Here is a 24,181-nt window from a genome sequence, read left to right on the forward strand (position 1 = left end):
ACTAACGGTTAGGGTTATCTACATGGTGTACAATCAGTATGGTAACTTCCTGTATCAAACTTCAAAGTTTTCAAAAAATCCAGGTGATCCAGAATCTTTAGTGATACACACAAAACCAACGCACATTTGTAACTGCTTTAAAAGCAACAACAAACACCCAAGTGAATGAATTATCAAACTACGGAGACGGACATCTGCTACACCATACACGTCAACATCCATGATAGTGCACAACAATATCGCTGTTGCCTGAGACACAACAGCGCCTGTGTGTGTGAAACAGAAGTATTCAATTACAGCGGCGGAGTCAATCCGTTATCCACGTCATCTGTACAACAAACATACGACTCAACGTCAAGCTCAAGGACGTCGGCTCTCCTTTGTCTTTGAGAAGCGTGCCGCTGCCGGCCCTCTTTGACAAGCGTGCTTCACACGACACGAGCACGATATCTACTTGCGTGGAGTGTGTGGCTATTAAAACACTCACTTGTATTGTTGTAAGCTAAATGATTTAACTTTTCGATTACATGTAACTTGAATAATTGTCCGAATATATATCTACACGCACAACATCAGCATAAAAAAAATCAAACTTGAAGGGGCGCCCTTCCGTTAGGGCCGCCGACCAGAGTCCTGTTTGTCCCCTACTGGCGGCGGGCCTGGCTGTATAAATGGATTGGAAATATTAGGTCTGGCCAAAGCGAGTTGGAAGACAACGATGGATGATAACGTGGGAGTGCTGATATTTTTTGGAATTGTCACGGTCTCCCGTTTTGAATATTTTTTGTATAGCGGTGTGTAAAGTTTGCCTCCATTGGATTTTGTTTTTAAATCCCAAGGAATCCATTGCCTTCTTTTATTTTTGAGTAACACTTCTGGTTTATGATTTAGATTTTTTCACCTGGTTTGTTTTATTGCCACCATTTTAACAGTGTTATTATTGATTCCTGCTGCCAGCACCATCCCAGATTGGAAATGTCCTCAGAGGTCACAACGCAACAGGATAAAAGGTCAGCTAGAAGTAGACATCCTCATCCAACTTCATGGGATTTTGAAAATCCTTTTCAAACCCTTTGTAATCCTTTGTGATTGCCGCAGAGTGTGATTCTTTGCCCAGAAAGGATGCCACGATAAAAGAAACAGGAAGGACAGGGCTCTCTGACCAGATGGGAACTAGCAGGGAGGCCAGTATGTTGAGAGGAGCAGGAGTGACACCAGCAGCTGGGTATTATGTCCCCCAGTATGCTACATGGCAGTATCCCTGGGATGCAGGTCCCCTTCAGATACCTACAGGGCATACCTACCATCCAACCTCTGCTCCTTAGGGACAAGCTGACAGAGATAGGAGTAGATTCACACCTGGTGGCATGGATCGTGGACTATCTTACAGACAGATCTCAGTATGTGCAGCTCAGGAACTGCAGGTCTGACATTGTGGTCAGCAACACAGGAGCGCCGCAGGAGACTGTACTTTCTCCGGTCCTGTTCAGCATATATACATCAGACTTCCAATACAACTCGGAGTCCTGCCACGTGCAAAAGTTCGCTGACGACACTGCTATTGTGGGTTGCATCTGGAGTGGGCAGGAGGTGGAGAATAGGAACCTAATCAAAGACTTTGTTAAAATGGTGCGACTCAAACCACTTACACCTTAACACCAGCAAGACCAAGGAGCTGGTGGTGGATTTTAGGAGGCCTAGGCCCCTCATGGACCCCGTGATCATCAGAGGTGACTGTGCAGAGGGTGCAGACCTATAAATACCTGGGAGTGGAGCTGGATGATAAATTGGACTGGACTGCCAATACTAATGCTCTGTGCAAGAAAGGTCAGAGCAGACTATACTTTCTTAGAAGGTTGGCATCCTTCAACATCTGCAATAAGATCCTGCAGATATTCTATCAGATGGTTGTGGCGAGTGCCCTCTTCTTCTTTATTCTTCGCATAAAGATGAAGGACGCCTCACACATGGACAAATTATTAAACTATTGAGGAAGGCAGGCTTTATTGTAGGAATGAAACTGGATCTATCTATCTATCTATCTATCTATCTATCTATCTATCTATCTATCTATCTATCTATCTATCTATCTATCTATCTATCTATCTATCATGGGAGCTGGAGTTCCAGAAAACAGTTCTGTTTCGTTCCATGGGTACCACCAGAGGAGCAATGCAGGGAGATAGAGTCCCTACTTTGTGGGACTGTAAAAGTGCTTCTGACAGACCGTGTCCAATCCCCAAAAGTACTGCTGGGTCAAAGATAAAAGGAACTTGACCAGACAGTTAGAGTTGGGAAGATGTGGATGACACTTGGCAGGAGGGAAAAGAATTGTTTTCTGTGGTGTTTATTCTTTGGTTGTCTTGATCTATCTGTAAACATTACATTTATTGACAAAAAGGAATTATGTTTGGGACTGATTGTGTCTAGAGTTTGGTTCTCAGTGGTGCCCCCTACGGGTTACACCTGCTTGACATTGATTTTGTATCACAATTCTTGGCTTTGAATACTGTTCTCCTGGTTCTAATCCTCACTTTATTTTATTGAGTACATTCTTTTCTTCAGTTGCACTCTAACATCCCATGTGAGTATGTATATTTTACTGTGCCTCCATCTTTATGATGATGCAACGTGACGCATGAATTCCATGTCAATTGATAAGTAATGTGTGTAGAAAATATTATACGAGCCCAACAGGCCTCACCTCTGGCAGCCTGACCTCAAACTCAACTGTCAGGCTTCAAGGCCTACTCTGATCTAAAAGTAGTGTACAGGCTTTTAGACTTTTTTCATGAACTGGGAGTCTCAATGCACATAAATGCCAATAAATTCCGAAAGCACTTCCAAAATTGCCCACTAAAGAGAGATATCATTGTTATCACCCTCTTACCATTATTACTTATTGTTATTACTGTTGTTACCGTGGTTATTAATAATGGCAAACACTGAATATTTATAAGATAAAAGATTTACTCTTGACAAAAAAGTATTCAGATCACCACAGACTCCATGGAGTATGAAGGCAAAAGGGAATTGTCTGAAACACAAGTCAATTCGAGCCAACAGAGTCCCAAAAACAGAATCTAAAGACATAATTAACAGGAAGAGAGAAGAAGATCAAATAATCCCTAAATTGGAAAAAGTACAAATAAATTACAAGTAAACTCATCACTCCCAGGCACGTTCAAAATGAACCACCAGTGATTGGCAGGTGGGACCATACTCAAAATATGTGGAACATAACAAAGGTAGTTTATAGACATGATAAAAAAAACAAAGAGTTATGCACATAATCAACAAAGTACAGTAAATGGCACAAAAATTAACAAAAGACACGAAACAAGACTTTTAACCCCAGTCAAGGGGTGAACCCTGGCTGTAAGAAGACAACTTTAAACATGTCATTAATATGCAAAAATGTCTTCCAAAAGAGAGTTAAAGGACAGTACATTTATTTGCAAAAACAGAAAAGAGAACAAAAATGAAGAAAAGGAAAATCTGGGCCAAAAGCCATGGTGGTGAAATGTTGTGGGGGATTGTCTCGCTTTGGGCCCCTTAGTTACCAAGTGAGCATCGTTCAAATGCCACAGCCTACCTGAGTATTGTTGCTGACCATGCCAGTCCCTTTAGTGTACCCATCTACTGATGGCTACTTCCCGCAGCATAACGCGCCATGTCACAAAGCTCAAATCATCTCAAACTGGTTTCAAATGGCCTCCACAGTCACCAGATCTCAGTCCAGTAGAGCACCTTTGCGGTGTGGTGGAACAGGAGAATCACCTCATGGATGTGCAGTTGACAAATCTGCAGTAACTCTGTGATGCTATCATGTCAATATGGACCGAAATCCCTGAGGAATGTCTCCAGCACCTTGTTGAATCTATAGCATGAAGAATTACAGAAGTTCTGAAGGCAAAAGGGGGTCCAACCCAATACTAGCAAGGTGTACCTAATAAAGTGGCCGGTGAACGTATCTTGCGGTGAGTGAAGTCAGGTCACACACTACCATGTCTTTGACAGAACATCTGGCAGCTACAGCATAAGCTGACAGTCATTAATAATCTTCAAACGATCCTGCGCTAGGCATTCCATTTCTAATTCATTATTAACATAAATCATTAGAATTTCCTTGTCTTCAAGTGTCATTTCTATTGACCTCAAATGCGCAGTGTGGCTTTTTAATTAAAAAAAAAACCTGGCCTTGGATCATGACTAATAGAATAATGACAGGTCCTTACCTAATATCCTGTTCATTTTCAATGTGCCTTCAACCATCTTCATTAATCCATGGCGCTATTCTGCTCCACTCACCGTCATCTCTGCTAGGGCTCCTCTTCCTCATAATTTGCCACTCAGGCTCATCTTTAACATCATCTCTCCTCTCACTCCGGGTCCACTGTGTTCTTCATGTCCGCAGACTCATCTCATTTTCTGAAACTTCATTTCCTGGTGAGGTTCTCGGTGGCAGCAAATCAAGCAGGTCAGCCTAGACTTCCCAAACCCCGAAATGCAGATTCCTACTGTGAATACCCAGGCATTCCCGAGCCAATTGAGAGAAATAATCCCCCCAGCATTTCCTGTGTCTGCCGAAGGGTCTCCGCCCAGTGGGACACACCAGGGGCCTCATGTATAAACATAAATGTTGCATACCCCCATCTCCACGCTCACATAAAAAACTAAATTTGGCGTAAAGCCGCACACATTTTCACGGCAGCCTCCCTCCTAGCGTACATAAGTTTCTGCTCAGTTTTTGCAAACTGATGGCATCCAGGGTCAAAGCAGTGTTACTGTTTCTATGGTCTGCTTTTCATTTTTAGATTCACATCTATGATACGGGTTTTATCAAATACACCAAAATTAATTGCATATCTCTCAATTATAAAAAAAAAATCCTGGAATGGAAAAGCAGGGCGACAAGAAGTGATCTTCTCGGAAGTTCTCGAAAGACACTTAAAAGATCCGCGAGATGCAAACAATATCAAATAACACTCATTCGTGTAAAGGCATGTAGCACACACAGATCCTGTGCTCTCAGCACGTATAAAACGTACAAAGACAATACGTTCGAGATGGAACATCAACAATTAAGCAAAAAAGAAAGAGCAGCGTGGAGAAAAGAGACCCAGAAGCGTTGGAGAGAAAAGGCAGATAAGAGATTATGAAAGCAGTGGAATTCGAAAGGTTCAAACAAACGATGGCGCGATACACATGCAGAAAAAGGTAAAGAATATGAAAGCAGTAAAATCTGAAAGTATTGTAGCGTCCCAGCCAGGTTGAAGTCTTTTTTGTTTTAAGTGACTGTTAGGTCCGATTGAGGGAGGGCGGAGTACAGCACGGAAGACGATCCAACGGCACCTCCGTAGCATGCGTTCAGCTGCCCCTCACACCCCCTGACAATGTGAGCAGCGTTTTAAGTCCTGAGAAAGAGATTTAACCACACCAGGGCCAAAAATAAAGGACAAGTATTGTGTTTACAATGTCACGCGAGACAAGGCAGTGAGACATCATTTAAAACAAGTCCATGGACATCTCATCCAGCAATTGTTGGATTGCTTCTGGCAGACACACTTCATGTGCTCCCAGCTCTTAAAACAATGACAAGAGACAAGGGAAAGAACACAGCTCACCAGCAGCAAAAAGCCTGCAGATGATCAGACTGCTTCTCCTTAGCGTGCGTTCAGCCAAACTAACCTTCGTCCCCCACCCCTTCACAACGCGAGTGACCGAGATGTAAAGTGGTAAAAGGACAGCTGCTATACAGGCTTTGAAATGATCGGGCAGCGAGGCAAGCAGAACAGGCAGCTCGCCAGCAGCAGAAAAAGAGCCGATTTTTACCTGCATTTTTATCACTCTTTAATTTAATATTGTTTTTTATCAGTATGCTGCTGCTGGAGTATGTGAATTTCCCTTTGGGATTAATAAAGTATCTATCTATCTATCTATCTAGAAGATCTGATGGCATCTCCTTAGCATGCGTTCAGCCGCACCCCCTTCACAATGCGAGCAGCATTATACGTCCTGCGATCAAGAGATGTAACCACGCCTGGGGCCGGAAATAAAGCATTGTTTTTACAAAAATTTCAAAATAAAACTGAAAATAATGCATATGTAACAATTCCCATGAAACTAACACTCTTTTTTTTTTTTTAAATTGTATATCCGGTAAACAAAACCCCGGGGGTGGGCGAGCGAAGCAAGCAGGGGGCAGAGCCCTCTAGTCATTTACAAATTGAATTCACTTGATTGTAATCATTCTGTAACAATATAATGGTGCGCAGAATGGCCAAACTGTTCCAGCTACCATAGCTGCTTTAGCATTGTTAGAAGACATCACAAATGGAAGAAGTAGAAGAGAGTGTGTATTTATAGATGATGATGACTGGCTTCTAGATCGATTTTGATTTCCCAGAGCTCTTCTCTTGGCGCTGTATGCTGAACTGGCGCCGGCTTTACAAAGGCAGACTCTGAGGAATTGTGCTCTACCTGCTCCTTTGCAGGTTCTGTCCACTCTCTGATTTTTAGCCACAGGAGCTTTTCAGCATGAACTGGCTGACCAGTCGGGTATTTCTCAGTCATCACTGAGTCACGTGATGCCAGCTGTATAGGATGGTATTATCCATTTATCATCCAAGTAGATAAGATTTCCTTCCACTGTCTTCGAACTAGAAAACATCAAAGTACAATTAGCAGCAACGTCTAGTTTTCCAAATGTAATTGGAGAGGTCAACTGCACGCACATTGCTATTGCTACGACACTGGAGAAGTTACATCAGCCAGGGATGAATCGCCAAAAGAATGAGCTGGCATTACATCATCTACAGCTGGATAACCTATAAAAATGGTAGCTCCATACAGTCGCTGGTGATTTTTCCATCTAGCATGCAAAAGGCAAGCAGTGTTTTAAGGATAAACAGCAGAGAATCGATCCGTTGTGCTGACGCCATACTATAATGGCGCCTTCAGAGAATGAATTTGCTTAAGTAAATAGAGAGCATTGTCACTCTATTAATGTGCCGCTCTATAGTCCACAGATGTGTTGTAGTGGGCAAGCATGTAGAGCACTGCATGATGTGGCACACAATCATTGGTTGCCTGTAGATGAAGAGATTTGATATGATGAACCTGACCATGACCCACCAAATGATCAGTCAAATAGGACAGTGTTGCAACTTTGTTTGAATGTAATTAGCAGAATGTAAAAACAGGTAATCAGACTCAGCATTTATTTATGAAACAATTCATTTAATTTGTGGTCCATATCCCATAGTATAGCCCTTATATTCCAGATGGTCGCCCAGAGGCTTACGAGGCAGAGGTGTGTGAGCAGCCAACGCCTGAAGACTTACTCAGCACAGCAGCAACATCCTATCATCGGCACGGGGTTCAGCTTTTGTAATACTGTCTGAAGCAGAATAAACAAGCGTGGTCTTCAACTCACCTTTTCACTTTGACTGTGATATCTGACTACTTTTTTTTTTCAGGCACTGTGTGACTTTCTGAACTTGAACCTTCAAATGTCTCTGCCAAGCTTTTGTTGCTTATACCACTGCTTAAGCCAACAAAGGGTACATTTTTCTCTGCCTCCACTTCGCATTTGCTGAAATTCTTTTTTTCACATGCTTTGCCATTGTCTTTTAACCAAACACTGAACGGAAGGTGATATTTATGTTGATTTGCATATTAAAATATGCAAAATTCTAGGAGGAGTCAGGGTGCAGTGGCAGGCACGTGCATTAAACTTCATGCTGTAGCGTAGTGGGAGTGTGTGGAAGTTGGCTTACGAATTAGAATTTTTTTGTGCATACACACATTTCCTCTTTTGTCTGTACACCATGTTTTAGTGTGAATTCTACGCACGGTGTTATACATGAGGCCTCTGGCCTGGCATCTCTCAGTCCGGAGGAGCACAGCAACTTTTCTCTGAGACTCTCCTGACCCACTGAGCTTTTCATCCTGTCACACAGTGCCAGCCCAGCTACCCTACCCTTCATTTGTACTCACTGATCCATTCTTTCGATCTTTGTCACAGCTCATGAACATAGGTAATGACAGGGATGTAAATTGACCGGTAAAGTAGAGTTTTATCTTTAGACTCAGGTCCTGCTTCCCCACACTTTACCTACAGGGTTACTTACTTTTTCACATGACTGTATATTTGTCTCACATATGCTACAATTTTTGAAGTAGTGAGGGTAGACAGGATTAGAAATGCGTAAATTAGAGAGACAAAACAGAGAGTTTGGTGACCAAATACAGACTCTAGATTAAGATGGTTTGGGCACATGTAGAGGTGAGATGAGGGGTACATCAGGAAAAGAATGTTGAGGATGGAACCGCCAGGCAGAAGGAAAAGAGGAAGGCCAAAGTGGAGGTTTATGGATGTGGTGACGGAGGACATGAAGGTAATTGGTGTGGGAGAAAATGATTTAAAAGACCGCTATGGTGACCCGTAAATGGGAGTAGCCAAACGAAGAAGTATCTCTGTCTCACCACAACAGAATGGTAAAAGAAAAATGTATGTCGAGATTGCATACTGGGTTTCTCTGGGTACTCTCTTCCCTGAAGCTGGAAACTGTTCAATTGTGGTGTTGTTTTGTCATTATTATTCCTCAAGGAATAATAATTAGAGCTTTTGGTTTAATGTTCATTATTTTTTACCATCTTTTCCTACCTTATTTTGTTTTCGGCGATGGGTGTTGCAATTTTCCGAAGTTTGCATTGACCGTCTCTGCGTTCGGCCAGGTTGTTTCTGCCATCAGGTGTGCCCGTTGAAAGGTCACCCAAACAGTCATTCTGTTTCCAAGACAGGTCCACATATACCAAATTTACTTTAAATACTTGTTTCTCGTCACAAGTTCTGCCTGTTGACTTTGATTTTCGGTTTGCAATTTGACTCTTGACGATTCTCTCATTTGACTGGTGCTTGCTTTAAACTTTTACGCTGCTCTTTCTCCTGATCCTCACTCTTGATTTTGGATGAAACTGCCCCTTTTGGAGTCAATACGTGCACCAGGAGAACATTCTCACTTTCACCGCTACTACCGGGTTTGCATGTTGATTGGCTGGAAATTTAGCAGGTCGTGCAATCAGTCATCCTCTGCGATTTCTAGTCATGTATTCCGCAAGATCTTCTCCAGATCATCTAGTCGAAAAAGTCGAAACTGGTCATGTGAGCAGGGGAAACAGGAGAGAGTGACGCACTGACACTGAAGTAGAAAGGAACTTAAATCAGATGGATTTATTTATTTATTGGGTTTAATTCCCACAAGAGCTCTCGTTTTAAATAAAATAAAATCTGATCTAAATCTGTTAAGTGTTCTTTTATAAAACAGACAGACAGACAGATGTTGGATTTATTATATACCGTATAGAGATTTATTTATTGAACTGCACTTCACTTTTGAACACAATTGAAACTTTTTGACTGTTTGGAACAAACTGCACTCTTTGCACTAGTCTTGTTCTTTGTATCCTCATTGCATTAGTCCATCCTCAGCAGATGACTATGGATGTCCTGGAAAACAAAAGATGCCAAGGCTCTTGGGGCATCACATGCACATTTTGGGTAATCTAGGATCATAAAGCCTGAGCATATCTCTGACAGCTATGCTACTCTGCTCATATCGCATTTTATTACCAGCCACGTATGTGTATGATGTGCTTTACAAAGAAACCTTTGTGCATTTTTTTGAACTTTACCTTCTTTTAACTAACCTTTCTACCTGCTAATATAGAACTGATGGCACATGAGGAGCTTTTCTAATTAATGCTGTGGGTGGCACTGTGCCATAGGGCTTGGGATGTACCCTGAAGTTCTATCAGAGGAAAGTCTAGGAGGAGAACTTCACAGGATGAGATCAGACTGGAGACAAGTGAGTGCATGCAATTGTCACACGGTTGGCGTTACAAAGGAAGTATCCATTTCATTAAAGAAAGTGTCTGTGAAAAGAACAATGACAGCCTGGCATGGATAATGACTAACCATTTGAAGTTAAATGCTAAAGAGCGGTTCTCTTAACTTTCCAGGCTTATTTCGCTTCAGCGACTCCACGGAAAAGCACGCTGTGAGTCGTTCTGAGGTAAAAAGCTGTGAGTAATACTACAGATCTCACTCTGCAAGAACAATTAAGTTACACTTAACTGGTTATATTTAAAATAGCCAGTAATAGCTGCATATACTACACGAAGGAGAGCGCAGAGGAGAAGTGCAAAATGTCTGTGGCTTCAATACTCCCATCCCTTATATTGGGTGGCTGCTTCTTGGGGCCATTTGGAATTTGAAAGGGACCGGAAATTTGGGGGATTTTGGAGAGGACTGTGAAAGCTCAAGTTTATTGTCATGTGTACACTTAAGACAATGAAATGTCACTTGAGTGTGTGTAAAATAGTGACAGTATATCATCTGTGAAATTCACCATAGATAGATAGATAGATAGATAGATAGATATAGATAGATAGATATGAAAGACACTATATAATAGATAGATAGATAGATAGATAGATAGATAGATGTGAAAGGCACTATAAATTGATAGATAGATAGATAGATAGATAGATAGATAGATATGAAAGGCACTATATAATAGATAGATAGATAGATAGATACTAGATAGATAGATAGATAGATAGATAGATGTGAAAGTCACTATATGATAGATAGATAGATAGATAGATAGATAGATAGATAGATAGATAGATATAGATATGTGAAAGGCACTATAAAATGATAGATAGATAGATAGATAGATAGATAGATAGATGTGAAAGTCACTATATGATAGATAGATAGATAGATAGATAGATAGATAGATAGATAATTTTATTCATCCCTAAATTAATATCAATTACTTTCTTTAGAGTTATAGTAAAAACAAAGAAGTGATTAGATGCTTTATAAAATATGAAAATTGTCTGATGAAGTATTCAAAACCTTAAAGTGATTTTAAATTAATGAGACAAAATACTGTATGATGCATTTTCAAAGAAGTACACTTAATGAAATGCCTCTTAAATACTGTTTCAAAAGAAATGCGCATAAATACATTTTAAAAACATCGTAATCTGCTTACACTTCACCCGAGAGTACATTTTTTTCCATTTTGTTGCTCCTGCATGTCATTAATATTAATGAAAGATGGAGACCACTCGACTGCAGGGGGGCAATCACTCCTTGGCTGTAAAATAGCTGCCAAACATCCTTGTCCTTGAAGCAAACGGCAGGTAATTGAATCAAAAAATAAAATAAAATCTGTGGTTCATTTTAATAGGAAGCCAATCCTTTCCTCACCCATCTTTCTTAGCCTTTTCATGTGAATGTTGAGAAATTGCATATAATGAAAAAAATACCGTGTGAAATTTTATTAAAGAGAAAGTTTTTTTTCAGTGCCACCCACAGCTTTTAGTGACGTGATTGTCTGCAAAGACACTTTGGCTCTTAATGTCTTGTTTTCTTAATGGCCGTGATTTTATGGACCAACACATTTATGAATTTCAGACACCCCAGTAGTCGGGCTGACTTCATATAAATGAAGGTGGAAACACAAGGACTACAGAAGGTGCTGTGGTTCTTGCTGCTGCATTACCATTCTAAGAGACTGGATTTAAATTCTGACCTGATGGCTTCATTAACCTACGGCATAACTCGTACCTTGCTATAGAAGCAGAACACTAGGAAACTGCCTAGTTTTGTTCAGCTAGGTAGATCTTATATTCATAAAATTGAGTTAAACTATAACCGGTATGTGTACAATCCATCCATCCATAGCTCTATCCCCTGTACAAAGACTTAATACTCTGTTTAAGCAAGAGACAATGGAACCGATTTTAAATAGAGGACCAGGGGATGAATTACGGTCAAAACTGCAAATTGGACTCAATACCAAAAAGAAAACACAATCTTATGTCAAGCCAAGACAAGAATAAAAAAAAAAATGTTGAAAGAAAAGAAAGTCAGAATGCTAAGCCAAGAAAGACACTGTGATTTGCAGTTAATTAGATTAATTAGAATCAAGCAGTCTGGAGAACTCCTAGGTCATGGTGATGATGACACAAGTCCTCCACTCCCACGGTTGACACTCCTGCAACAAAATAGCGGCACCCGTAAGCAATCCAGAATGGTGCTACAAGAAGACGATAAAAATGATTAGGTTTTAAATTAGAACATTAGAACAATTTTGACGACAACATCAAGTCGAGTTTTCCTAAAAACTCTTACTGTCTATCACACTATTTGGTCACTTATCCCAAGTGTCTATCCTCTTTGTTTAAAGAAAAACTTCCTAATGTTTGTGCGAAATTTCCCCTTAACAAGTTTCCAACTGTGTCCCTGTGTTCTTGATGAACTCATTTTAAAATACAAGTCTCGATCCACTGTACTAATTCCCTTCATAATTTGAAACACTCCACTCAGATCTCCTCTTAGCCTTCTTTTGTTTAAACTGTAAAGGCTCAGCTCTTTTAGTCTTTCTTCATAACTCATCCCCTGTAGCCCTGGACTCAGCCTAGTCGCTCTTCTCTGGACCTTCTCTTGTGCTGTTATGTCCTTTTTGTAGCCTGGAGAACCAAAACTGCACCCGGGACTCCAGATGAGGCCTCACCAGTGTGGTATAAAGCTTGAGCAGAACCTCCAGTGACTCGTACTCCACACATCAAGGCGCTATATAACCTGACATTCTTTTAGCCTTCTTAATCGCTTCTGAAGACTGTCTAGCAGTTGAGAGTGTCGACTCCACTATGACTCCTAAATCCTTCTCATAAGGTGTACTCTCGATTTTCAGACCTCCCATTGTGTAATCAATCCTAACATTTTTACTTCCTATGTGTAATTCTTTACAATTACTGACGTTAAATTTCATTTACCACAAAGTCTGTCTGCTGTCCAAGTCCTTCTGTAAAGATGTAACGGATTCCAAATTATCTGCTAATCCACCTATCTTGGCATGAAGACAGATGGAGAGAAACTAATAGATATTAAGAAATACAAAGGGAAATGCATATAAAATGAATAATACATAATTTAATTGATGGCATGTGCCAATCAATGAGTCTAAGAAGGAGGCAAAGAAGACATGGTACCAGTCAGGGATTGGAGGAGGATAGAGAAATGTCTAGGCAGACAAAGAAGGAAGCAAAGAGGGCCGTGGTGAGCTCCGAGGCACGGGTTTTGGATGAGGTGTGTGGAAAATTGGAGCCAAAAGATGGAGCGAGAAGGCGTTTTAGAATAGTGAAGTCTATGAACAAGGCTGGGGAGGATTTTAGTCAGCTAAAGCAGTTGAAAGATGACCAAGTTGTGGTTTTGAGTGTACGTGATAGGATCAAAAAGAGCTGGAAGAGGTACTTTGAAAAGCTGTTGAATGAAGAAAGCCCAAGTGCATATTTACGGATGGAGTGCTAAATCAATGGTTGGTACTAAGAATAAGATGGGAGGAAGAGGAGGAGGTTAGGAGCAGGCGCTGATACAGCACATTGCCGCACCCACCACATGACAAACCAACTCAGGATCACAGATTAGGACCCGAGTGCAGCCATGCGACGGGTGACACCTCAGCACCCACCTCGCTCAGATGGCATGAAACAGTGTGAGGTTTTTTATGGTGGCTGGTGTGCCAATTCTGCCACCAACCCCCAGTTTTTTCCCTGCAGGTTGGAGGGCACTACATGCAGGGCTGGATGCAGATTAACGTCATACCCAGGACAGAGTATTTGCAGGTTAAGGGCCTTGCTCAAGGACCCAACAGAGTAGAGTCACTTCTGGAGTTTATGGGATTTGAACCAGCAACACTTCGATTGCTCGTGCAGATCCCTAGCCTCAGAGCTACCACTCCGTCCCAAGGTGGGAGGAAGTAAAAAAATGAAAAATGGAAAAGCAACAGGACTTGACGAAATACCAGCAGAAGTGTGGAAAAGTTTAGGAGAAGAGGAAGTAAATGTGTTGTGGGATCTACTGCAGAAAATCAATGAACAGGAGAGAATACAAGAGGAAGTGGTACCGATCTATAAGGAGAAGGACAATATTCAGAATTGTGGAAATTATAGAGTGTGACAGATATGGGGGCGCTATCTCTCCCTTGAACCCCTGTCCACAACTCCAGACACCAGGTAAAAGTCCACAAGTTGACTTTATTTAAATGCCACAGTGCACAAAGCACCCTCTCCTCCACTATACTCATATAAATACAATCACTAATCACAAATACAATCCTCCACTCCCAGACGCGTTGCCACCCTTCCACCTAGCTCAGCTCCCCGTCTGGGAGCTCTACTAGTCCTTTTATTCTCCCTGACCCGGAAGTGAACCCAATCCCCAGTCCACGTGATTCACTATCACTTCCGGGTCAGGCACCAGTCCTTTTCTTCACCCCGGAAGCACGTCGCTCTTCCTCTGACGCACTTCCGGGTTATAGGGCACAAAGGAATCTTCGGTCCTCCCTGCAGCTCCCTCTTGTGGCCCCTGTGGTATCCAGCAAGTCCATGACTCCCTGCTGGTCTTCGGGGCACCTCCATACTGCAAGGAGGACTCCATCTGGCGGCCTGGGGGTATTGGCTGGGATGACAAACCGGCCAGATACCACAAGAGGGATGAAGCTGATGTCACACATAATGACAACTTGAGAAAGGGTTATAAAGAGACATCTTGGGGAAGAGACCGCCATAGGGGATGAGAAGTTTGGTTTTAGGCCAGGGAGAGGGAGAGGAACAAATGATGCCATCTCTGCATTGAGACAACTCATATAGAAGCATAGAAAAAAGTGGACATGTCTGTATATGGTGTTTACTGATTTGGAGAAGGCTTATGGTAGAGTGCCACATCAAGAGGTCTGGAGGTGCATGAGGGAGAAAGAAGGACCACAAAAATGTGTGTGAGGATTGTCCAGGATATGTATGAGGGAGTGAGGACTCGGGTTGAAGGCAGTATTGGGCTAACAGTTAGAGGAGGTCTGAACTGGGGATCTTCTTTAAGTCCTGACCTATCTGTTCTGGCTATGGATCTGGTGAGTCCCCCTGGTGCAGGCTTTTTGTTGAGGACATTGTGTTGTGCACCATGAGGTAAGAGGAAGAATGGAGAAGGTCTTTGAATGATCAAGGATTGAGGATAAATAGGAGGAAGAAAACAGAATATCTGAGTTTTAATGATGATCAGGATTCAAAAGTGAGCCTGTAGGGAGATCTAATGAAAAGAGTGGAAAGGTGGGATTGGTGGTGGTCCAAGATGGAGAATTAGATGTAGAGATAACACGCATAGTACAATGTGGAATGAACAATTGGAAGAAGATATCAGAAGTATTATTTCAGGTTAAAGGTGAGGTTTTTAAAGACAGTGGTAAGACCAGCAATGATGTATGGAGACATGGGAAGTACAGTAAAGTGCAGAAGAAAAGGTTTCATATGGCAGAATTGAGAATGTGAGATGGACATGCAAAGTTGCAAAAAGGATAGAATAAGAAATCAGACAATCAGACAATCAACAAAAGTGGGAGAGATATCTAAGAAAGTACAGGAAAGTAGGTTGAAGTAGTAATGGACATGTGAGGAGGAGAGACACTCTCTTGTGGGCAAAAGACTGATGGGATTGGAAGTCCAGGGGAAGAGAAAGCGAGGGAGGACAAAGCAAAGGTGAATGGATAAAGCAAAAGAGGACTGAATGAAAAGGGTCTCACTGATGAGGAGGTTCACGACTGAGCTGTTTGGAGAAAGTGGATCAGGCACATCCAATCCAGATTAAAGTGGGAAAAGAGGAAGAAGAGGATGACTTTTTTCCTTTTCTTTAGACCTCTCTCTCTCTCTCTCTCTCTCTCTCGCCTGTTCTTCATAACACTTCATGAACGTGAGTCGGCCTTTCAGTCACTGAGGCAAGATTTCACCTTGCATTAGGCATTTAGACCCTTGAAGTCTGTGCATTGTGGCAAAATGAATTATTGCGAGTTGGCATTGCCATTGATTTCTTGTGGAGCTCTTTCTAATAGAAGTCTAAGTTTAATCAATCACTTCACTTCTCCGCTGTCGGAAATGTAATTGTTGCAATCTAATAAAAATAAAAGGCAGCAAATAAAAAAGGAACAACAAGGCATATTGTGTGTCATACTGCCAGCTCAGACGCTTTGGAGAGCATATTGTTGGGTCACGAAGGTCTAGAACATATTCCCCGGTTATGATTTTTATTCAATTAATTGATATTCATTTTATTACACTGTTCACTGTAATTATCCTCAAACGGCTCTTAACAAAGCATACATATAGCATAAAGTAGTAGTAGCAGAAATAAAACTACAAGATAATGCAAGGGCTAATCATCTGCCATGAACCAAATGTTCTGTAAAGTTGTTGATTTATGTGCGCTAATAGCTTTATTCATATACTGCCATTTCTGATGTATCACTGGTACAGGGCAAGATAAGCCTCCACTAAAATGCAGATTTCTATAATGTGATGCTATGCAGGCCTGATGACTCATGTGGCATCACAGAGTTACCCCCAATTTCTTGAAGATCCATTTTTAGTGGCATTTTATTTTCATCTAAGAACCTCAAACTTCAAAGCATTCCATCTTGGATGGTTCGTCGTCCTTATTTTACTCCCCTGCAGGCGTTTTGTCATGGTGGTCTGTCTGATGATTCCTGTTGTCCTTTCTACTGGGGACTTTTTTGCATTTCTTTCATGGAGTGCCCACTCTGTCTCAGCTTTGTGGCTGTCTTATCGCACTTTCACGTTGTAATCTCACGGCCGGCAGCTCAACCCAACCGGGATGCCCATGAGATGGAAGGATGGGGGATGCCAGCTTTTCTAGGACACTGCCATCCCAATACGCTAGATGGCAGCTATCCTGGAGTGCAGCAGGGCACTACGGGACATGTAGTTTAATACCACAGCCCTGCTGGTTACCGTGGGTACTGCCAGGGGAAGCTGCAAGAGAACGCCAGCCATGTGTCACCCATAGCCCGAAAGTACTACCAAGTCACATGGATGAAAGTCCGGGCTGAAAAAAATTCAAGTTCTCCATCTGAGCCAGAAATTACGGTAAGTCACGTGGACGGAAAGACAGAGGCACTTCCGGGTCGGGCCCTTTAGTTAAAGGACTGTTGGGAACCCAGCAAGCGAGCCAGAGTTGGGTGGAGGTGGACAAAGCTTGCTGGGAGGTGTGGAGGAGATACAGAGAGAGAAAACTGGGTGTATTATTATTATCACTTGCCTGGTATTTGTGGCTGTGGTGCTTAGGAGCACTGAACAAAGAAACCAAAGTATTAAAATACTTCTTATTCTTTTACCTGGTGTCCTGAGTGCCTGTCTGTTGGGTTTAATGGGGCAATAGTGTCACCTAGCGTCTACAATGTTAACGTTGCTCTCCTTCTCAGACATTTCTGTTATTGGACCTCTCATCTCTCCCTATTTCCACTCTCCAGGAGAGGTTGTTGTTTTATTTTCTAGACACAATAGTGGCAGTGACATCCTTAGCTTCTCGCTGAAAGTCTGTAGCCATATTTATCAGCCTTCACTGAATTATTCATACGAATTGCAATTTCTGAATTCATCCAACCCAAAATAGGATAAGAGAAGAAGTTACAAAACACCGTACATCTACTCTGAGCAAGACACAGGAGTACATGTTTGAGAAAGAATGTTGTCAAGATATCACAGCACCCCGAGCCACAAAATGGCACTCGTGAATGATAGCTATTTGCATTACTCAATACTCCATCAACTTGGCCTCCTGGGGTCTATGCTCTAGAGAGGAGAGGAATGAAGGTTAGTAGGACCACCAAGACAGAATACATGTGTGTCAATGAGAGGGAGGTCAGTGGAATGGTGAGGATGAAGGGAGTAGAGATGGTGAAGGTGGATGAGTTTGAATACTTGGGATCAACAGTACAGAGTAATGGGGTTAATGGTAGAGAGGTGAAAAAGAGAGTGCAGGGTGGAGTGGGTTGAGAAGAGTGCCAGGAGTGATTTGTGACAAACATGTATCAGCAAGAGTGAAATGGAAGACCTACAGGACGATAATGAGACCAGCATTGTTATAAGGCCAGGAGACAGTGGCACTGATCAGAAAACAGGAGACAGAGCTGGAGGTGGCACAGTTAAAGATGCTAGGATTCGCATTGGGTGTGATGAGGATGGACAGGATTAGAAATGAGTACATTAGAGGGTCAGCTGAGGTTGGACAGTTTGGAGAGAAAGTCAGAAAGGTCAGATTGTGTTGGTTTGGACATGTGCAGAGGAGAGATGCTGGGTATATTGGGAGAAGGGTACTAAGGATAGAGCTGCCAGGCAAGAGGAAAAGAGAAAGGCCTAAGAGAAGGTTTATGAATGTTGTGAGAGAGGACATGAAGGTGATGGGTGTATGAGAACATAATGAGGAGGACAGGAAGAGATGGAAAAAGATGATCATCAGTGGCAACCTTAACAGTAGCAGCCAAAAGAATAAGATAGTTGTGAACACCCATCTTACGACTGGCGCCAACCGTCCTTCATGACAGAAGCAAGAACCAATGTCTGCTTATCAACAGAATTGATTCTATTTAGGCTACAAAAATGACACAGCAGCACTAGAAAAGGTCCAGACAAGAGCAACTGGGCTGATTCCAGGGCTACAGGGGATGGGTTATGAGGACAGATTAAAAGAGCTGATCCTTTACTGTTTAAGGAAAAGAACATTAAGGGGAGACCTGACTAAAGTGTTTCAAGAACGCATGGACACAGTTGGAAACTTATTAAGAGTAAATTTCGCACACAGTTTTTCTTTACACAAGGAACAATAGACACTTGGAATAAGTGAACAAGTAGCGTGGTAGACAGTACGACTTTCAAAACTCAACTTGATATGATCATCTCAGTCAAAGAGGTGCAAAAACTCAGTAAATACAAAGAACTGGAGATTAAGATTTCACCCATGTGGAGCACAAAGTCTCCTATGGTTCCAGTTGTAATCGCCTCAATTGGAACTGCTTGACTGGGTCTCCAGGTTCAGAATATTGCCCTCCTCAGAACTGCCCACACTCTTCGTAAAATCCTGACTAATGGACAATAAGACCTAAGTAACCCGTTGAGTTTCTGGTAAAAAGCTATGTATACAAAAAGGTAATAATACCAATTAAAGTAGTAGGAAAAGAAGAAGAAGAAGAAAAAGATGGAAAACATAGTCAGGTCTTTCTTCATCATGTAAAGCACTTTGTATGAAAATGTGCTATATAAATAAATGCTGTTGTTGTTGTTGTAACCTATTTACATAGACTTAGATCCTCCAATGCTACATAGCATATCGGGCAACAAGTGTTCTCTACCTTTTATGGTCTTTGGTTAAGGTCTCAGCTTTATCCCAACTGATGTTCAGCACCTTCAGGTCTTGTACCATCGTTCTCCTTTAAGTGTTCCGCTGGCATCCTTTTGGTCGTTTGGTGTTGGGAAGTGCCCATATCATTGCCATCTTTTGGATCTAATGATTCTCCATTCGAAGGATGTAGCCAGCCAGTTGAAATCTTCTGCAGGCAACTGTGATATGCAGTTTGTACAAGCCACTTCTTTGTAGAACATCTTCATTGGTGATGTCATCATAGTATTGGATCTTGAAAATTCGGGGTGGAAGACGTCAAGCTTCTTGTTGATACTTGCTGACACCTTCCAGGTTTCACTGGCATACATGGCAATAAGAATCACAACAGAGGTAAGCAGGTCAAGCTTGATCTTCAGGACTATAACCCTGAAAAACTGCTATGGAAGTGACAAGCAAATTCCCCACAATATTGCACTAAGCCATACATAATTGTTTCCACTTCACAACAACATCAACAATAAAACAATTTAAATTCATGAGCACCTGTGTTTGATACAATGATACTGCTTCCAATTCACATTTGCTTGCTCATCCACCACTGGGACAATGATCTTTATGTATGTGTCAATTTGCAGTTTGCTTTAACATTACCTCACATGGACTGGTGGGGAAATGTATAAATCTGCAAATTACGTCACATGTTGTATTGGCATTCAACGTTTGGTGCAAAAATCGAGAAATGTTTGGTTATGATATAACCACAATGACTTTCAACATCCGTTAGGAATATTATTCCTTCTCTGGCAAATCGATATCTATTTACGTGTCAGTTGTTACGCAGCGTTCCCAAAACATTCCACTTTTCTTGGAATATGCGTGCCAATCTCTACCTTAATGCCATCTTCTGGCAGTTCCTAGTGAGTTTCTAAATTCTGCTGAAGTTAGGAGTAGAGTAGTTTCCTAAATTTGGAAAACTGATAAAATTCTATTACTCCAACTGCTAGGAATACAACACAATTTGCATCACCCTGAGATTTATTGGTTGCAAGACATGGATGCTCTCCAGTGACCTGAGGCGAAGACTGGACTCCATCAGTACTGGGTCTCTTCAGAAAATCCTTGGGTCCAGCTGGTTTGACTTTGTGTCGAATGAGCAGTTGCTCACAGTGCATAAGTTATGGCACTACGCAATTCCGCGATGGTGATCAGCTCACATGGTATTCAATGTTGAGGACCCAAGTGACTGGACCAGGCCAAGGGGACGCCCATGTAACAACTGGCTGCAGCAGATAGAGGGTCATTTCAGGAGGCAGGGATTAGATCGCGCATCTGCATTTGCCAACAAGGATCCTGAGCTGTTTCTTTGTGTAGTGGGTGTGGCACCTGACCTGACCTAAGATTTATGAAGCAGTTAGGATTATTTTCCTACTTCAATATGCTTAATAAAATGCGGACACTGGTGTTTCTATGTACTTCGCATTTTAGCAAGTTTAATTTCTCAGTCTTACTCTCCTGGATCTCTCAGCGTTGGTGATCGATGGGTCATCCACTTTGTGTATTAGAAAATGTTATGGTTTAATGGAAATTCTGTGGAGTCAGATGACCTGTGCTTGCCACCATTCTCTTCTTCTTTCTTCCTAAATCTAGGCCGTCTTGTCGTGTCCCTCCTGGGTTTTGTTCTGGCAGTTTTTCTCTTACATTTTATAATAGGTCAGATTCTATGGTTGATTGGAAGTGGGGTAGGGTAGTATTTTCCTGTTATATCTGTCATTATTATTGTCTTCTTTTGACAGTTTATTTTTGGAGAAACCTGTTGGTTATTATTATTTCTGTTGCTCATTAATTCTATTTAAACTTCAGAATCTGACTTTGTGGTCCACTATTTGGTTTTTAAGCTACAGTACCCGGTGATTAGACAGGGCAAGGCAGACTGGGGAAAATATGGGAATAATACTGGGAAAAACATCAGCTTTAGGGAAGCAAAGAACGAAAAAAAAAATTATAAAGGAATTTTGGGAAGGAATAAGATCTTTGATTCAGCAGGTGGCAGGAGGCGATATCAGCATCAGCCACACAGCAAAAAAAGCAGATAGGGACCTAAATTATCTAAACGTTCTGAACGTACTTCTACTATTTGAAAATGTTCTGATGCGCTTCGTACAGTCAGATTCTCACCATCTGTTTCTTTTACAGATATCAATATGGCTGGAGAGCCGAAACCCTACAGGCCAAAAGCTGGATCTAAGAGACCACTGTCTGCGCTTTACAGGTAAGTCAATTCAGCCTTGAAATTATTGCATGTTTAATTAAAATATGTAAAGTGTTTGGTCTCACTACTGGTCAAGAGTTTCAGAACATCTCAATTTTTTCAGTTTTTATGGGAATACACGCAGTTTGATGTCTTAATCTTTCATGAAATCAAAGCATAGAACAAATAAATGAAAAAAAAATAAGTCCAAGAATCATCAAGGGTACAAAATTTTATTCAAAATTTTGATCCTCAAAGTAGCCAACGTTTGCTGATATAACAACCAAACACACACACACATGGCAGTCTTTCTATAAGGGAAATCAAATATTAGTCAGAAAGATCTTCCCACAAATGTGTTGCCCTTCTGTGGGGGAGTGAAGTCTGGAGACTGTGCTGGCCAATCCGTGTTTTGTTCTTTTCTAGAGACGGATGGCACTGACTTCCCAGGAGGCTCTGCGGTGCTGCAGCTAAAATTAAACAGTTACTGTAATTATGATTTAATTTATGTTCTTGTGTTTAATGTTGGGTTATAGCTTTTGATAACGGGAGTGTTTTATTAAAGTTTAACGGGGAGGCTGGAATTTGCCTACTACTACTAACCCAGGGGTGTTGAACTCCAGTCCTGGATGGCCACAGTGGCAGCAGGTTTTCATTCTTACCATCTTCTTAATTAGTGACCAGTTTTTGCTGCTAATTACTTCTTATAATTAGCTTGACTCAGAACCCTTAGTTGTTTCTTTTTCCTTAATTAGCAGCCAAACAATAATGACACACAAAACAAGCCACCACATGAGTAGCTCACCTGTGCCCATCACACAATATCTGAAAATAAAGAAAGGTGAAGGTCTCGGTAAGGTTGCTCTCTCAGGTCACCAAAACATTTTGACAATGTTCTTAAGAAAAAATAGAAAACAATTTTGAAAATGTCTGCTGTGGCAGAATGAGAGCAGAAACAAGCCATGGAATTAAATAACGGGTTTAACTAACAGCAAGAATCGGCTTCTCATTAAGAGATTGGTTGGAGTTTGAAGCCCCAGTTAAGCTGGTCATCTGTTGGCTCATTTCACATCTTATTTTTATTTGGCTGTCATTTAGCGAAGAAAAGAATCAATTCAGAGGGCTGAATCCGTCTAACAGGGGATATTAAAATGATAATTAGCAGTGAAAACTGGTCACTGATTAGGAAAATGGTTAGAATGAAAACCTGTAGCTGCTGTGGTCCTCCAGGCCTGGAGTTTGGCACCCCTGTACTATCCGATACTGACTGGTGTATGAACACCAGGGGTCGCTGTTGCCACTTTCAATGAGAAGTATTTTAATGGTTCTTCTTCCCCTACAGTGCTTCCAAAGCACCACAGCCACAATAACCACAATTAATAAACACAATAATACAATATCCTTCTTCTCCACACCTCCCAGCAAGCTCTGCCATACTATCTCCCAACTCCGGCTCGCTTGCCGGGTCTCCAACAGTCCTTTATATTGTGCCTGACCCGGAAGGGCTTCTGTTCTTCCTTCCACGTGACTTGCCAGCACTTCCAGATCAGATGGAGAATCCCAAATCTTTAATCAGCCCGGAAGTACTTTGGGGCTTCCATCCTCATGACTTCCTAGTACTGCAAGGGAAGCATGACTCCCCAGGTCCTTTTACAGCTCCCCCTGGCGGCACCCACGGTACCCAACAGGGCTGAGAAACCGGACTCCAAGTCCCAGGATGCCCTGCGGGAATCCGGGGCACTGCTGCACTCCAAGGGAGCTGCCATCTAGCATTTTGGAGGAGGCAGTGTCTTGGAAAAGCCTCTTTCCATCTCAGGGATGAGCTGCCAGCCGTCCGCCACACCTGAAGAGATGTGCAGAAGTTGAGTATTGCCGTTTTGTAGTGATCACGTTACTTGAATGTACAGCTCTGCCAGTATTAAAAGACAAAGTGTTTTTTATACATCTAATGTGTGTCTATGTGTCACAATATATTTCTGACTTAGTCTGGAGGTGTGTTTTGGCTCATTATCTTGCTGTAGTTTGAACCCCTGACCTACTAGACGCAGACCAAAAGGTAACATGTGGTGCTGCAAAATGCTATGGTTGCTCTTTTGATTCAGAATGCCAGGGTCACCAACTCTTCCTTCAGCAAAAGAACCCCAGACCATCGCGCGTCCTCCTTCATGTTTGACAGATGGTGCCACACATCCTTTCACCAACACGCACAAACACCCTACATGATGAACTGAAGATTTCAAATTTTGACTCATCAGTCCACAAGACTTTCTACCAGTCTGCAGTAGTCCACCGCCGGTATTTCAAGGTCCTATTTGGGCTTCATGGAATGGCTTTCTTACTGTCACTTGCCATGTCAAACCCGCACACAAAGTCTCCCCCCTCATTGTACAAACTGAGGCTTGCTTTTTTCGACCTGCACTGTTAAGCTGTGTTTGAAGCCATTGTGCTGTGAGGCACTTAAGATCTTAGAAACGTATCTTCTGATTGCCTTGTGAATTTGGGATCTGCCAGATCTCTTCCTATCCGAGTTTCTTCACAGTTTCCATTTGCCTTTGGATTGTGTAGGACACCACTGGACTGACTGACACTTTGATTTTTTTTTTGCAATTTCTCTAAATGTAAGGCCGCTACTTCTAAAGGTAATAATGCTCTGTCTCATTTTATTTGTA

At 41.9% G+C, this 24,181-nt stretch overlaps 1 protein-coding gene across 10 annotated transcripts in view; it reads left to right on the forward strand.

Annotated features, from left to right (window-relative positions):
• Positions 1-24,181, forward strand: part of LOC120530126 (RNA-binding Raly-like protein) — a 1,108,526-nt gene that overhangs the window by 964,123 nt on the left and 120,222 nt on the right. For all 10 annotated transcript variants that reach the window (XM_039754308.1, XM_039754312.1, XM_039754309.1 and 7 more), the window contains one exon: positions 21,458-21,533. In XM_039754308.1, the coding sequence (XP_039610242.1) occupies positions 21,458-21,533 (76 nt within the window). The remainder of the gene's footprint in view (positions 1-21,457; positions 21,534-24,181) is intronic.

Source organism: Polypterus senegalus, chromosome 5 (assembly GCF_016835505.1).
Source record: "Polypterus senegalus isolate Bchr_013 chromosome 5, ASM1683550v1, whole genome shotgun sequence".
NCBI lineage: Eukaryota > Metazoa > Chordata > Cladistia > Polypteriformes > Polypteridae > Polypterus > Polypterus senegalus.